At 58.7% G+C, this 13,737-nt stretch overlaps 1 protein-coding gene and 2 non-coding genes across 7 annotated transcripts; all 3 read left to right on the top strand.

Moving 5' to 3' along the window:
• Positions 1 to 1,241: 1,241 nt before the first annotated feature.
• Positions 1,242 to 9,616, top strand: TBRG4 (transforming growth factor beta regulator 4). Of its 5 annotated transcripts, none has more exons than XM_047096142.1 (12): positions 1,242 to 1,313; positions 1,884 to 1,962; positions 2,544 to 3,014; positions 5,079 to 5,396; positions 5,887 to 6,058; positions 6,336 to 6,493; positions 6,978 to 7,088; positions 7,773 to 7,917; positions 8,213 to 8,458; positions 8,572 to 8,683; positions 8,790 to 8,904; positions 9,354 to 9,616. In XM_047096142.1, the coding sequence occupies exons 3-12, from the start codon at positions 2,601 to 2,603 to the stop codon at positions 9,453 to 9,455; spliced, it is 1,893 nt and encodes a 630-aa protein (XP_046952098.1). In that variant the 5' UTR covers positions 1,242 to 1,313; positions 1,884 to 1,962; positions 2,544 to 2,600; the 3' UTR covers positions 9,456 to 9,616. The 5 variants fall into 5 exon arrangements, 4 of the variants coding, with proteins under 4 accessions (XP_046952098.1, XP_046952097.1, XP_046952099.1 ...); XM_047096141.1 differs by having other exon boundaries at positions 1,249 to 1,413; XM_047096143.1 differs by lacking the exon at positions 1,242 to 1,313 and having other exon boundaries at positions 1,550 to 1,962; positions 8,217 to 8,441.
• On the top strand, positions 5,591 to 5,726 carry LOC124525245 (small nucleolar RNA SNORA5). The gene has a single exon (XR_006965453.1). It is a non-coding gene; the product is annotated as a small nucleolar RNA SNORA5 (small nucleolar RNA).
• Positions 6,104 to 6,237, top strand: LOC124525246 (small nucleolar RNA SNORA5). The gene has a single exon (XR_006965454.1). It is a non-coding gene; the product is annotated as a small nucleolar RNA SNORA5 (small nucleolar RNA).
• Positions 9,617 to 13,737: the final 4,121 nt, after the last annotated feature.

Raw genomic sequence — 13,737 nt, 5'->3', positions numbered from 1 at the left:
CAGGGGGGAAACCCCTATCATCGAAATCCTTACAGGGGTAAGACAAAAGATCGCAATAGTGGAAAAAAAAAAAAAACTGTAAAAAGGAACATTCAGAAGCCAAAAAAGGAGCTCTTGGTAAAGAAACACGTGTTGACAAGAACCTTCAGGAGAAGAGCCGGAAGCTAAGGAGGAAATAGCTCAGAAGGTCGAGCAAAGAAATAATGAAAGAATAACAAAGACAGGATGGGAAAACCAGGGAAAACCAGAAATTGGTGTACAAGAGCCAGTATTCAAACGTGGGCATTTTGGAAAGCCAGATTAGAGGAAATGGAAGAAAGGGAATACGAATAAACAACAACGAACTCCGGCCCAAAGACAAGTGCTTTTAGGTTGAGGGCCCATCAGGCGCTCAGGATGGAGACTTGCATCATTGAGAAATATCAGAAATCATGACAAGACACAAGCTTTTAGAAATTAAAAACAAAACAAATTAAAAAGAAGAAGGAAGGAAGGGAGGGAGAGAAGGAGGGAGGGAAGGAGGGAAGGAAGGGAGGGAAGGAAGGAGGGAAAGAGAGAGGTCACTCTGCCTGTTTCAAGGACTTGTCCACAGGCAGTAAGGGAATTTGATTTTTCACTTGCCTTTGTTTCCCAAATCAATAAACACGTGGAATCTTAATCCAACAACAGAAAACAAAGCAATTACTAATTCAGAGAAAGTGAAAAAGCGTGGCAGGAAGGGAGATCAAGCCCGCACACGGACTGCAGGTGCCTCGTGTGCTTGGCTTACCCGCACTTTAATTTTTTTCAAAATTAAACATCAACACTCTCAAAAATCAGAAGATTGCACATAAAATTCCATATTAAAAAAAAAAAAATCCGGCAAGATGTGGGCAAACTGCCTGCAGGACCTCAGGCCGCCCTGGACGCCGTCCACCCCAGAGCCACCCCACACGCTGGGGTGCAGGCCGGAGGGCGCCGAGCCTCCTGCCGCCGCTAACGGGGATCCTTGTTCCCCTCCCCTCATCCCCCCCCCCCCCCCCCATTGCCCAACGCTCTCCTCTCCGCTCCCCGTCGCCTACTGCGCGCCCTCAGCAAAGACGGCACCCGTCCGGAAAGGAACAGCCAGCGTGACTTCCAGCCGGCTGCGTGCCCTCAGCAAAGATGGCATCCAACTGGAAAGCGTAGCGGCGTGACTTCCGGCCGGGCGGAGCAAGGCGAGGCTCGCTTCCGGCGGCGCCCCGAGTGACGTGCCGAGCGCGCCGCGCGGCGTGGTCCGAGGACAGTGCGGGCGCGCATGGAGGTCAGCGGCGGCCCTCGCGGCGGCAGCTCAGGTCTCCCGGCGGCGGGGAAGAGGCTGCGGGGCGTGGATGCCGAGGGCCGGAGGGCGTGGCCGGCTGGAGGAGACTGGACAGGCGCTCCGGGACGCGGGGGGTCAGGGGGCTGGGCTGGCGGGGTGGAGGCGGGTGGGGGGGGCCGGGGCGCGGCGCGAGGTGGGGGAAGGAGCGGCTCCCGCCCGTGTGCGCACGCGCACCTGCACCGCGGTCCCGCATGGTGACCCGCGAGCGGCGCGCTGACCCTCGCGTCTCAGCGCGCAGGCCCCCGCGCCTTGGTGCGGGTGCGGGGTCTGCATCTGCGGGCGGAGCTTCGGGGTCGGTGTAGCCCAGTTGCGCTCCTGGACCGCAGCTCGCTCCCCAGGTCATGGGATCGACCGGTCGGACTGTTTCCGGCTTCCCTCTGACCGGGCTCAGCGGGTGCGGGCTGTTACCTTGGGGCCGGTGTTCTTCCTGAGCCTCTTATACTGTGTAATTAGACTAAGCGTTTTACAGCGGCTATAATGCGCTGGCCACTACCGGGTTCCGGGAAACCAAAGGTCGAACACGCTACGCTCTCTGCTTTGGCAGGCGCGCGGACCCCATCACTTGATCGCAGAGGCAGGCAGGACTGAACAGTATCGGGATATGTGACACACCCCTGGAGAAGGTAACGTCTTGCCTGGGTGTGGAGAGGTGATGGGTGATTTTGTGGGTGCTGTGCTGGGGGTGGGGGCAGTCGCCCTGGCTGGGTCTATTGAAGGTGCAGGGCCTGTCGGGATGAGGGATGTAAACCCAGGAGGTCATTCTGAGCCACGTTGTGAGGCTGCGGGATGTGGGCCATACGTCCGGGGCTTTCCAGGAGCAGTCTGATGTGAAATATTGTCTTGTGCTTCTGGAAGTCTATCATTCTTGATCCTGGGTTACTTTTAAAGTAAATGAAAGGACACTGTCCGATCCTGCGGAGACTCCCACCTAGGAACCCGGGGCTGAACCTGGGGATCTGAATGGTTGAACCACCCCGTAGGCAATTGTGCTCTCCAGCCCTAGCTGTAATGCTCCTGGGGTTGGCATTTGGTTCCATCCTACAGCGAAACAAAAAGCCTCTGTGCCCCAGGTATGGGGCAGGCAGAAAGCAGAGGTCCGGCCAGTGTAGAGAGTGGCCACAACGTTGTGTCACCTGCCGTGTTCTCGGATCTCTGACTCAGAAGCTGCGCCTGCATCACCCCTTTCTCTCCTTTTCCTCTTCAGGGCTTTGGACCTGGACCTGTTCACTAGGAAGCTGCCCTCACTGCCACCCAGGCCATCATGGCAGCCCGCCTGGTGAAGCGATGCGCGTGCCTCCTGAGAGAGGCCACCCTTCTGGCCCCTGTGGTGGCTCCGGTAGGCCGACTGAGGCTTGCCAGCGTGGCGCATAGGACTCTGACTTTCTCAGCCATCTGCCCCAGTTCCCACTTCCCAGGCCCCTTGTCGGGGCTTGTGGAGAAGGAACAACTGTCTGCCCCCTGTCCAGAGCACCAGGAGGTGGAGCGGCTCATTGAGAAGGCCACCCGGCCAGAGGAGCTCCTGGAGCTGCTCAGTGACAGTCGCTGCCTGCAAGAGAACCATGCGGCCCTCATGCTTATCCAGCTTTCTCGCCTGCTGTCTGACAAGCCGGAAGACAGAGCCTTGCTCGTGCAGGATGCCCGCTTTCAGCAGCTTCTCCATCTCGTTGACAGCCAGGTGGGTTTCTAAAATGTTCTCTCAGGGTTCCCCATGCAGAAAACAATGGCACCAGAGTCCATAGCAGCCAGTCACTTTGCAGGTATAGACGGGAACTGTGCTGCCTTGCTTAGTTCTCTCCATCCTGTGAGAAGTTTTTGTTGTATAGAGTCTAGGCTACTTTTGCTTGCTGTTCCCCATTGATCACAGAGCGGTCCCGTTAGGTGAACATTGCCATCCTTCCACTGTCCTTTCAGCAGCACACGGGACGCAGAAGCACAGGAAGCCGCACTGGTTCCACCCGGTTCCTTGGGTGCTTGTCCCCTTGCCAGGCGGTGCTGACTTGCATGACCCTGCCGCAGTGTCTGGCCAACTATGGGCGCACTCCTATGGCTGCAGGGGATGTGGGGTGGCTGACGGGGAATTCCAGGCAGCCGGGCGGGGTGGTCAGACCTCAGGCCCTCTCTGGGCTGGCTGAGGAAGGACTCCCTTCAGCTAGGCTCTTCGCTCCGGTGCCAGGGGCCCGTGGCACTGGCTGCGTCGGCCCTCACTCCCTGCCTTGGTCCGTGCTACCGGGAAGAAGCCGTGCTTCCGACACTGAGCAGGGGACTCTGTGTCCAGTTGTCCGAGAGGATGGGGAGGAGAGGCACGGATCGGGGTGGCGGTTGCACTGACAGTGTTTTCCAAACCAGAGGCTGTGAGAGTAGTGGATGCGGCCGGCTGGTTTTAATGAGATAGGGTAATGGAGAAAATGCCAGAATGCGTGTGTGGTAAGGGGAGCATGGCATCCTGGAACCTCTTGCTTCAGTTAGAGGTGTGTGCTGGGGTCAGGGCACCAGTTTGCTTCCTGGTGATGCCATAGCTGGTGACAGTTCACTGAGTCCCTTCTTGTTCCGAGGCTGTAAGCCTGTAATTGTCAGTGCACATTTCACACACACACATGGAACCGAAGCAAGTTCTGGGAGACAAGAGTGAACCTTGTAACAGAGTCGTAAGCCGAAAGCAAGCGGGGACCAGAGTATGGGTAATGCGGATGGTGGCCAGGCTCTCTTATTTGAAAGTGTCCCTGCTGTCATGGAGCATGCATGTCTCCAGCTGCCCAGCCCCTCCATGCCACCTTCCCTGTTTGCACTCAGCTCCCCCGCACCCCCTAACGGGCAGAGGCTGCGTGCTGCAGGTGGAGCCGCACCTGGACCGCGGGGTCCTGCACCGGACTGTGACACACTGAGAACAGGGGGCCCCCTTGTTCAGAAACAGGCAGGCCCCCAGGAAGAGGGAAGGTCTGCCGTGTGCACTGGGGCTTTGGGGACGTCGTGGAGCCCGGTGTGAAGCCTCACGGCGTGCCGGTGTCTGACACGGTGCCGGTGGCAGCAGGTGGCTGGCCAGCCACTCCCCCCCGCCCCACTCCTCGCTGGTGCCAGGGAGTGTGGGGTAGGCAGGACTCTGTGACACCTGGCCTCTCTCTGCCCGCATATCAAGCGCTTTTTCACATAGCTTCACGCGCCAGGGGCATCCCCGCGTGCTGGCTGGTGTCAGCAGCAGCCCTGGAAGGTGGGGGTTGGCGGGGTGCTGATGCCTGGGCATGCTCTGTAGGGATGTCACCTTTGCTGTCCTCGGTGGTTGCATTCCTAAGAAACTACGTTCCCGGAAATCTTAGGACTGCTTTGTGGGAGAAAAGAGGTTCAGGGTTCGGGGTTTGTCAGATGCGATGTGGCCGCTGCTTTTGAAGAAGGGCCGGTGGGTCTGTAACACCTAAAAACTGTTACCGTCGCTACAAGCAACAGAACGAGCGGGTTGACAAAACTCTTAGTTCGGAGTCTGTCCCACACGCTTCCCCCTGGCTTCTGGACTCCACGGTTTTGCTTGGGTTTGGGCACACGGAGCCACAGCGGGTGTCTGTGGTCTCCCCTCAAGGGAAATCTTCTGACTCACACAGGGGTCCTTGCTCACGGGTGACCGTGCATGGCTGACCAGGTGGCGCGGGAGGTAGACTTGGTGGTGGGCTGCAGACCAGCCCAGGGCAGGTGGGGTCCCGGCTGTGACTGCCCCGTGTGTGTCCCCTTCCCCCCCCTCAACCCCCGCCAGATAAGTGCTGTGTGGCACGGGACCCTTGTGAAACTGCTCCGCAGCCTGTATGCGTTGGCACTGCCCGCGGCCTGCAGGGAGCTGCGCTCGGTGGAGCAGGAGGTCCGCTGGCGCCTGCGTAGGCTCAAGTACAGGCAGCTGGCCTTCCTGGCCGAGTCGAGCGCCACACACATGCGGGAGTCCCCGGAGCTGCTGGCTGAGCTGCTGCTGCACTTAGAGCGGCGCTGGACGGAGATCGATGATGGCCGCACTGCGGTGGCCCTGATGGCGAAGACGGGGCACCTCTCTGAGCCGCTGATGAACCGCCTGGAAGACAAGGTACTGCGGCAGGAGCCCCGGGCAGCTGCAGGCGCACCCCGTGGCCACACAGTGGACCTAGCTGGCGGTGGAGCTAGCTAGCGGGCTGCCGGCTCTCCTCCTCTCCCTGGAGGGCCTCGGGGGTAGGGCAGAGCCTAAGCCACACTTACAAGGGGGCTCCGCTTAACGCTTCTGGTGATGTGCCACACGCCCCCGGCAGTCAAGTCAAATTCGGCCCCCGCTCCTGTTGTAGCGAGAGCTGGCCCAGATGGCTGCCACAGGAAACTCGCAGCTCATGGGCTCCGGGTCCCCTGCCCTGGGACCCGGGGATAAGTTTGGCTGCAGACAGGCCACTTCGGGCCCACGGGTGCCCCGGCTGAGAACCGAGTAGGCCCGCACGGCAGGGTACTGGATTACTGAGCTCAGGTCCAGTCGCTGTCCCGCAGGGGCGGTGCTGCATGGGATCCCCGGCCTGGGCCGCCGAGCTGACCCTGAGGGCTGTGGTTGACAGTGCCTGGAGTTGGTGGAGCGCTTCGGCCCCGACGAGCTGCGGAAGGTGCTGGTGACACTGGCGGCTCAGAACCGGCGTTCAGTGCCCTTGTTGCGCGCCGTCTCTTACCACCTGGTCCAGAAGCCATTCCCGCTGACAAAAGGCATGCTCCTGGATCTGGCCTATGCCTACGGTGAGCCTTCCCCATGGGGAGCGGTGGGAAGGGAGGCGGGCTGGCCGCAGCCGTGTCAAATTCGGTGCCCGCCCACCCGTGGCAGGCGCCGGCCCAAGAGGCTGCCACAGGAACAACGTGGCTCATGGGCCCTGATCCTCTGTGCTGGGCCTCAGGGATAAATTCGGTCACGGACACCAAGCCCCTGGAGCTCCAGGCCAGGCACTGGGGGCGGAGGGAGGGCAGAGCAGCCTGCCCACCCTCACAAGGTGAACCCTGGGGTCGCTCTGTCCCAAAGGCAAACTTGGCTTCCACCAGACCCAGGTGCTCCAGCGCCTGGCTGCCGACCTGCTGCCCCACGTGCCCAGCCTGACGTCCGGCGAGGTGGCCCGTGGCGCCAAGTCCTTCGCCCTCCTCAAGTGGCTCAGCCCTCCCCTGTTCGAGGCCTTGGCCCAGGTGAGCTGGGCAGACCCTGCTCGTTCCACCGGGGAGGCATGGCCGCCCCGGACACTCCCCGGTTACGAACAGGGGCTTCCTACCCGGCTCACTCGTAGAGGCGCGGACTCTGTGGGCAGTGGAGAATGGCGAGTGAGGACGGTGTCCTCCGTCGTGTCACTGGGCTCTGGAGGAGTTTCCATCCGTCTTTGGGTGGCTATAGCAGGACGTAGTGTGGACCGTGAGGCTCGGAATTTGCTCAGGACTCTAAACTTCATCCCCTGAAACAGCGAGGAGAGACACTTAACTTTACCTGCAGCGGCTTGAGGCTGCGCAGACCACCCGGGGCGTTTGTGACACTACCACCGGTCTCTGGGTGGGGGCAATGAGCAGGGGGAGGTCTGGCCCGCCACCCTGTCCAGGTGGCCCCCGGGCGGCTGGGGGCTCGTGGGCCCTGTGGGAGGGCCCCTCTCATTCTGTCCTCCACCCCGTGTGGCCGGCCCAGCACGTCGTAGACCGAGCCCACACCGTCACCGTGCCGCACCTGTGCAACGTGCTTCTGGCCTTCGCACACCTGAACTTCCGTCCCGAGCGAGAGGACAAGTTCTTCGGCCTGGTATGGTCTGTGCACCTGTTCACCCACCCTGGGTGTGGAGGCAAGAGAGGGGAGCCCTGACCCGGGGGCTTCAGGGGTGAGAGGGGAGCTGGAGCCCCGTGTCACAGGGATGGTCTGGGGACAAAAGATGTGAGGTCCTCTACATGCCTGCTGTGCGGCCGTGTGTACAGGTCGGGAGGTGTTGGCCGGCTCACTCGCCGCAGTCAGGGCTAGGGGGCCACTGGTTTTCCCTTACTGTCCTGCTGGTGCTCTGAACCCTTGGCACACCACCATGCAGAGCAGGCCCACTCAGGCATGACATATCTCACGTGTGCACCTGGGCCTCCACGGGGACACTGCCCTCCTTGTACTCTCCAAGTTCTCCCAGGGCCAGAAATCCATCCCTGTCCCCAGGGGCCTGTGATTTTGTGCCACAGGCCCTTGCTGCTGGGAGGGGCAGCAGGAAAGTCTTGCTGCATGTTGTGCTGTCCGTTAGTCCCGGGTGAGGAAGAAGGTTTCTGGTACTTTCTACTGGGGGAAGGGGGGGCTCCAAGCCTGGCCAAGAACGTCAGCCAGGATTGCTCCCAGTAGTTGTTCTAGCCTCAGCGCAGCCAAGCCATTCCGGCGTTCCGACTGCCTCCGGCCCAGGAGGTATACGGCTGCTGAGCAGAGCCCCCCCGCCCCCCCCGCCCCGCCCCTGTCTAGGTTCACGAGAAGCTGGGGCCCAAGCTGCGGAGCCTGCACCCGGCCCTGCAGGTGGATGTGGTGTGGGCACTGTGCGTGCTGCAGCAGGTGCAGGGGGAGGCGCTGCGAGCGGTGCTCTGCCCTGAACTGCATGCCCGGTTCCTGGGTGAGTGCTAGGGCTTCCCCTCCCCTCCCTGACCCCAGGGGTCTGGGGGCCTCAGGCCTGGCAGGGAGGGGGCTCCAGAGCAGCGAGATGGTGCCCAGAGCTCACCTGGCTGGCATCTGTTCTTCCATCCTTCTGCTTGTCCATGTGCGTGGCCCTTATGATCTTGTCTCTGCCCCTGATGATGCCAAGTTCAGAGTCAGTTGGGATCGAGAGTGTCACTGTCCCCTGCCTGGCCCCCCTCTTTCTCTGGCCCAGCGTCGGCCTCGGCTCACCCTCCCTTCTCGTTCTGCCTCAGGCAGCGAGTCCCCAAAGGACCAGAGCACCTTCCAGAAGCTGCTGCACATCAGCGCCACCGCCCAGCTGGAGCACCCTGAATACACGGGCCCCCTCCTGCCGGCCTCAGACTGGGCGCCCTGGCTCTTGGCCTGTGATGGGAAGGCCACACCCCTGCAGAAGGAACTGCAGGACACCCTGCGGGGGCTGCTGGGGAGCCCCAGCAGGGGCAGCTTCGCGGTGGCCACGCAGTACGGCTGGGTTCTGGGTGAGGCCCTCTCTGCACTACCCTGGTGGTGGGCACGGGGCTTGTTCTGTCCAGGACAAGGTCTCTGTGCCCCAGGGACGGTCCCTTCCATGTCCACCCGTGCCCCTCCCTAGACGCCGAGGTGCTGCTGGACACGGACGGCCAGTTCCTGCCCCTGAGAGACTTTGTAGCCCCGCATCTCACTCCTCCCTCGGGGACCCAGCCGCTGCCCCCTGGGGCCAAGAGGTAGGTGGCCTGTGGCCGGCCCTGGACTCTGGCTCTTCTCTGGTGCCCCCCTCCTCCTTCCCCCTCCCCCGGGAGGATGCCTAGCGCTCTGCCCCTCCCCCACCAGGCTGGCGTTCCTGCGCTGGGAGTTCCCCAACTTCAGCAGCCGGAGCAGAGACCTGCTGGGGCGCTTCGCCCTGGCCCGGCGTCACGTGCGGGCCGCTGGCTTCCTGGTGGTGGACGTGAGTACCGCCAGTCCAGTGGGCCCCTTTGTGCGGGACGAAGGGAGGCCCGGAACCTCGTAGATTCCCTGTGGCCGCGGCCCTGAAGCGTCTGCTCAGGGCTCTTAGAGCAGGTCTGCGCCCCGCAAGTGCCTGGCCCGGGGCTGCTGACCCCTTCCAGAGCAGACAATCCTATATGGGCCGGGGAACCCAGGAGCACCAGACACCGTGTGAGGGTTTTGTCACATTTACTTCTTGTGGTAGTTTTGGTATCTCAATGGGTTTTTGTTTTTCACTTCAAAAATGAAAAAGTTGTCATCAGGTGCCACAGATTCTCAGATCCCTGGCCCCGGGGGCTCAGGCCCCTGCAGCTTCTTCCACAGCCACACTCGGCAGCTTCGTGGGCTTGGAGGGTGGGGAGGCCAGGTGTGGAGCAGCGGGCAGAGCACAGGTGCCCCTGCCCCCTGCAGGTCCCCTATTACGAGTGGCTGGAGCTCAAGTCTGAGTGGCAGAAAGGCGCCTACCTCAAGGACAAGATGCGAAAAGCAGTGGCGGAGGAGCTGGCCAAGTGACCCAGCCCATAGCCTGGACTGCACCCTGAGGGCCCTGGCCAAGTGACCTGGACTGCGCCCTGGGGGACCCGGCTCACAGCCTGGACTGCACGATGGGGGAGCTGGCCGGCAGCTCCTGCTCTCTTGTGGGCAATAAACAGTGAATTCCAGTGTCCACACCAGGAGGTGTCCCGGACTTTGTCACCATTGCCACCACCCACCCTGCTCTCATGGCGGCCAGTCTGTCCCGGCTTCTCTGCCTCCCCAGGTCCCCTTGTCCCACATGTTCACACGGAGCCGCCTGCTGTTCACACCGTGCGGTCCACACCCAGGGTCCTGGGATTCCAGCGTTTGGGCTGCGAGGACTTCCTGGGTCAGGCCTGTAGGGTTTTGAGGACATGGCTTGGGGTTCTGATCTTGGTGTGGGCACTGACCACAGGCGTCCTGGGTGTCCCTGCCTGCCTGTGCTGTGGTCTCAGATGAGTGGAGGACCCCCCAAGGACCCAAGCTGACCAGTGTCACTGGCTCTGGAACAAGGGACAGGTGCAGTCAGCTGACAGGATGCAGCTACCATCACCTCCAGACCAGGGGGATGTGCCCTGTCCCTGAGTGGCCCGAGCCTCATCCCTGCCCCGCCCAGTAGTCTGTCCCTTCCCCAAGCCTCTGCTGCAAAAGCAGGATGACTGCCACATGCTGCCATTTGCCCCCAGCAGCTCAGAGCGGGGCAGGGAGAAGGGCCATCTCCAAAGTGGTCCCTCTGGAAGAGCTAGTCCAGTCTCCCAAAACCGTGCAGCTCCCACAGGCGTTGGGGTACGGGTGGAGGGGGGCCTCTGGCACTTGTCATTTGCACAGGCCAGAGGGAGGAGCAGCTGAGAGGACTCTGAAGCCGGTGTCCCCGAGCGTAGGCAAGATGTGGGAGCAGGGATGACATCATGCAGTGAAGAACGGGCATAGATGAGGGTTGGGGCGTGGAGCTGGTCCTGTCCACTCAGGACCACAGGCTTTCACTGGAGACGCTCAGGTCCCTTTGCAGTCTTGAGACATCACAGTGGTCCCTGTGTCCTCTATTACTCTTGGTGATGACATCTACAACTGGTATGTGTCACCAGGACACCGGGAATAGGAATCCACGTGTAGGGCTACTGCCTCCGTGCAGAGGCCCCTCCTGCCACCCTTCACACCCACACCTCCCCCTGCTGGCGGCCACCAGCCTGACCTTCATCTCCACTCTTGTTTCCAGAGCTTTCTGTAGAGGAGTCTGCACAGCCCTCAGGCTGGATCTGCCTGGGCTCTCTTGGGAGACTCATCAGGGGGTCCATGCCCTGCTTCCGTGTTCCTGCAGGTGACCGGTCACCCCACAGTCGGGGTGGAGGGAGCCTCGCTCTCCGGGATAGATGCCTGCCATGTGCATTTATGTGGGAGTTTGAGCTGCCCAGCCCTTCCAGAGTCACTATGCCATCCTGTGCATTCCAGAAGGTGGTACGTCTTCCCTTGGCCGGTGCCAGGGAGCGCCCACTCCAGCGGCCAGTGGGCACCAGCTGCTGCCTCTGGGCCTTGCATTTCCCTGACGGCCAGTGCACTTGCATCGTTGATCATCTGCGTGGGCTCTGGAGAAATTCCTGGCCCGGTTCTGTGTCCAGGACTTGATTCGGTCACCTTACGGAGTTGTCAGAGTTCTCTGTACACTCAGAACTCAGTTCCCATCAGGAAATGGTTTGTGAATGTTTTCTCCCGTTTCATGGGTTCCGTCTTCACTTTCTCAGTGGTGGCCCTCAGGCAGCAAGCTTCCTGTTCTGGCAACATCCACCATATCTTCTTGATTTGCCTGTGCCCTTGGCATCCTGTCCCAGAGTCCTTTGGTGAATCAAGGTCATGGAAGTACACCTGTTTACTTCCAAGAATTTGATTACTTAATTTTGCCCTTACAGATTTCTTCACTTCGAGTGAATGTTTGTATTTGGTGTGCAGTCAGCTCCACTCTGCACATGACTCTTAAGCTGCCCCAGTGCCGTCACCGAAAAGATCATTCTGTCTTCTGTTCTTGGCACCTTTGTTGAAACTCTGCTAGCCACAGGTGTCTGGGGTTAACTCTGGGCGCTCGGTAGCTGTCTCTTGATTGTTGCTTTGCAGGACATTTTGAAACTAGAAAGCGTGAGTCCTGGATTACATCAGAATAGCTTCTGCACAGTGAAGGAAACCACCAACAAAACTAAAAGTCAGCCTCCTGAACGGGAGGAGAGATTAGTACCCAAAGAATACAAAGAACTTATTCAGCTTAACACCAAAAGTGAAATAATCCACTTAAAAATGGGCAGAACAGGGCACCTGGGTGGCGAGGTAGTTAAGCGTCCAGTTCATTTTGGCTCAGGTCATGATCTCATGGTTCAGGTGTTCAAGCCCCACATCGGGCTCTGCACTAACAGCAAGGAGCCTGCTTGGAATTCTCTGTCCCTCCCCCACTGTGCACTTTTCTCTCTCAAAATAAATAAACTTAATTTTGTAATGTTTATTTTTGAGAGACAGAGGTGAGCAGGAAGGGGCAGAGAGGGAGACACAGAGTCCCAAGCAGGCTCTGAACTGTCAGCACGGAGCCTGATGTGGGGCCCAAACCCACAAACTGCAAGATCATGACCTGAGCCGAAGTCAGACGCTTAACTGACTGAGCCACCCAGGCACCCCAAACTTTATTTTTTTTTTTTTTCAACGTTTATTTTTGGGACAGAGCGAGACAGAGCATGAACGGGGGAGGGGCAGAGAGAGAGGGAGACACAGAATCAGAAACAGGCTCCAGGCTCTGGGCCATCAGCCCAGAGCCCGACGCGGGGCTCGAACCCACGGACCGTGAGATCGTGACCTGGCTGAAGTCGGACGCTTAACCGACTGCGCCACCCAGGCGCCCCCAAACTTTATTTTTTAAGGTTTGTTTATTTTTGAGGGAGAGAGCACAGTGGAGGAGGGGCAGGGGGAGGCGGAGTGGACAGAGCATCCAAAGCAGGCTCCGTGCTGATCGGCTCAACCTCAAATGGTGAGATCACGACCTGAGTCAACATCAAATGCTCAACCAGCTAAGCCACCCAGGCACCCCTAACAAAATAAACTTGAAGGAAAGATGTAGAAAACGGGCACAACACATGAACGTTTTTCCAAAGAAGAGCTTCAGGTGCCTAGCAGACACATGAAAAGATGCTCCACATCGCTACTCAGGGAGATAATAAACCGAAACCAGGATGAGATCACCTCACACCTATCAGTGGCTAAAATCAACACAGGAAACGAGTTGTCAAGGACGTGGAGGAAGGGGGCCCTTCCGCACCACCAGTAGGGATACAGACTGGTGCAGCCACTCTGGACGACAGTATGGAGGGTCAAAAAGTTAAAAACTACCCTACAATCTAGCAATTTCGCTACTAGGTTATTTACTCATATAATATAAAAACGTGAACTCAAAGGGATCTGTGCACCTCAGTGTTTACAGCAACAGTATCTACAACTCCAAACTCGAAACAGCCAGGCCATCAACTGATGAATGGATAAAGGAAGACATGTACAGACAGACACACACGCGCACACGCACTGGAATATCAGCCATCAGATAGAATGAAGCCTTGCCATTTGCAGAGACATGAATTGACCTAGAGAGTATTACGCTAAGTGAGAGAAGTCAGAGAAAGACCTACCATATGATGTCGCTCATTCATTGAAGAAATAAATGAACAAAGGAAAAAAGACAAACCGGAAAACAGACTCTTAACTGAGGGGCAGGGTGAGGATTGGGTAAGGGAAACAGGTGAAGGGGGTTAAGCATGCTTTTCTTTTTTTTTTCTTTTTTTTTTTTTTTTTTTGCTTATTTTTGAGAGAGACAGAGCACAAGTGGGGGAAGGGCAGAGAGAGAGGGAGACAATCGGAAGCAGGCTTCAGGATCTGAGCTGTCAGCACAGCCCGATGCGGGGCTTGAACTGCGAGATCATGACCTGAAACCAACTGAGCCACGCAGCCGCCCATACACTTGAGCACTGAATGATCTGCGGAAGTGTTGAATGACTATACTGTACCCCCAAAACTAATACAACACTGTATGTTAACTACACTGGATTTTTAAAAAGTGTGAGTCCTGCTTTATTCTCCATTTTCCAGGTAAATGGTTTTGGCTATTCTGGGGCCCTTGCAATTCCGTATAAATTTTAGAAGTAGCCTGTTGGGGCACCTGGGTGGCTCCGTTGGTTAAGTGTCCATTTCTTGGTTTCGATTCAGGTCAAGGTCCCACAGTTCACGAGTTCAAGCCCTGCTTTGGGCTCTGCGCCCA

Source organism: Lynx rufus, unplaced genomic scaffold, assembly GCF_022079265.1.
Source record: "Lynx rufus isolate CCGP_SWC_20201006 ecotype Redwood Valley unplaced genomic scaffold, mLynRuf1.p SCAF_4, whole genome shotgun sequence".
Classification (NCBI taxonomy): Eukaryota; Metazoa; Chordata; class Mammalia; order Carnivora; family Felidae; genus Lynx; species Lynx rufus.
The sequence above is the reverse complement of the archived record's forward strand: the minus strand, read 5'-3'. Positions and strand labels throughout refer to the sequence as shown.

Coding starts and splice junctions, on each gene's coding strand:
- TBRG4 (XM_047096142.1), top strand. CDS start 2,601: ATGGCAGCCCGCCTGGTGAAGCGATGCGCGTGCCTCCTGAGAGAGGCC. Junction 6,059..6,335: donor GGATCTGGCCTATGCCTACG/GTGAGCCTTCCC, acceptor TCTGTCCCAAAG/GCAAACTTGGCTTCCACCAG. Junction 7,089..7,772: donor AGGACAAGTTCTTCGGCCTG/GTATGGTCTGTG, acceptor GCCCCTGTCTAG/GTTCACGAGAAGCTGGGGCC.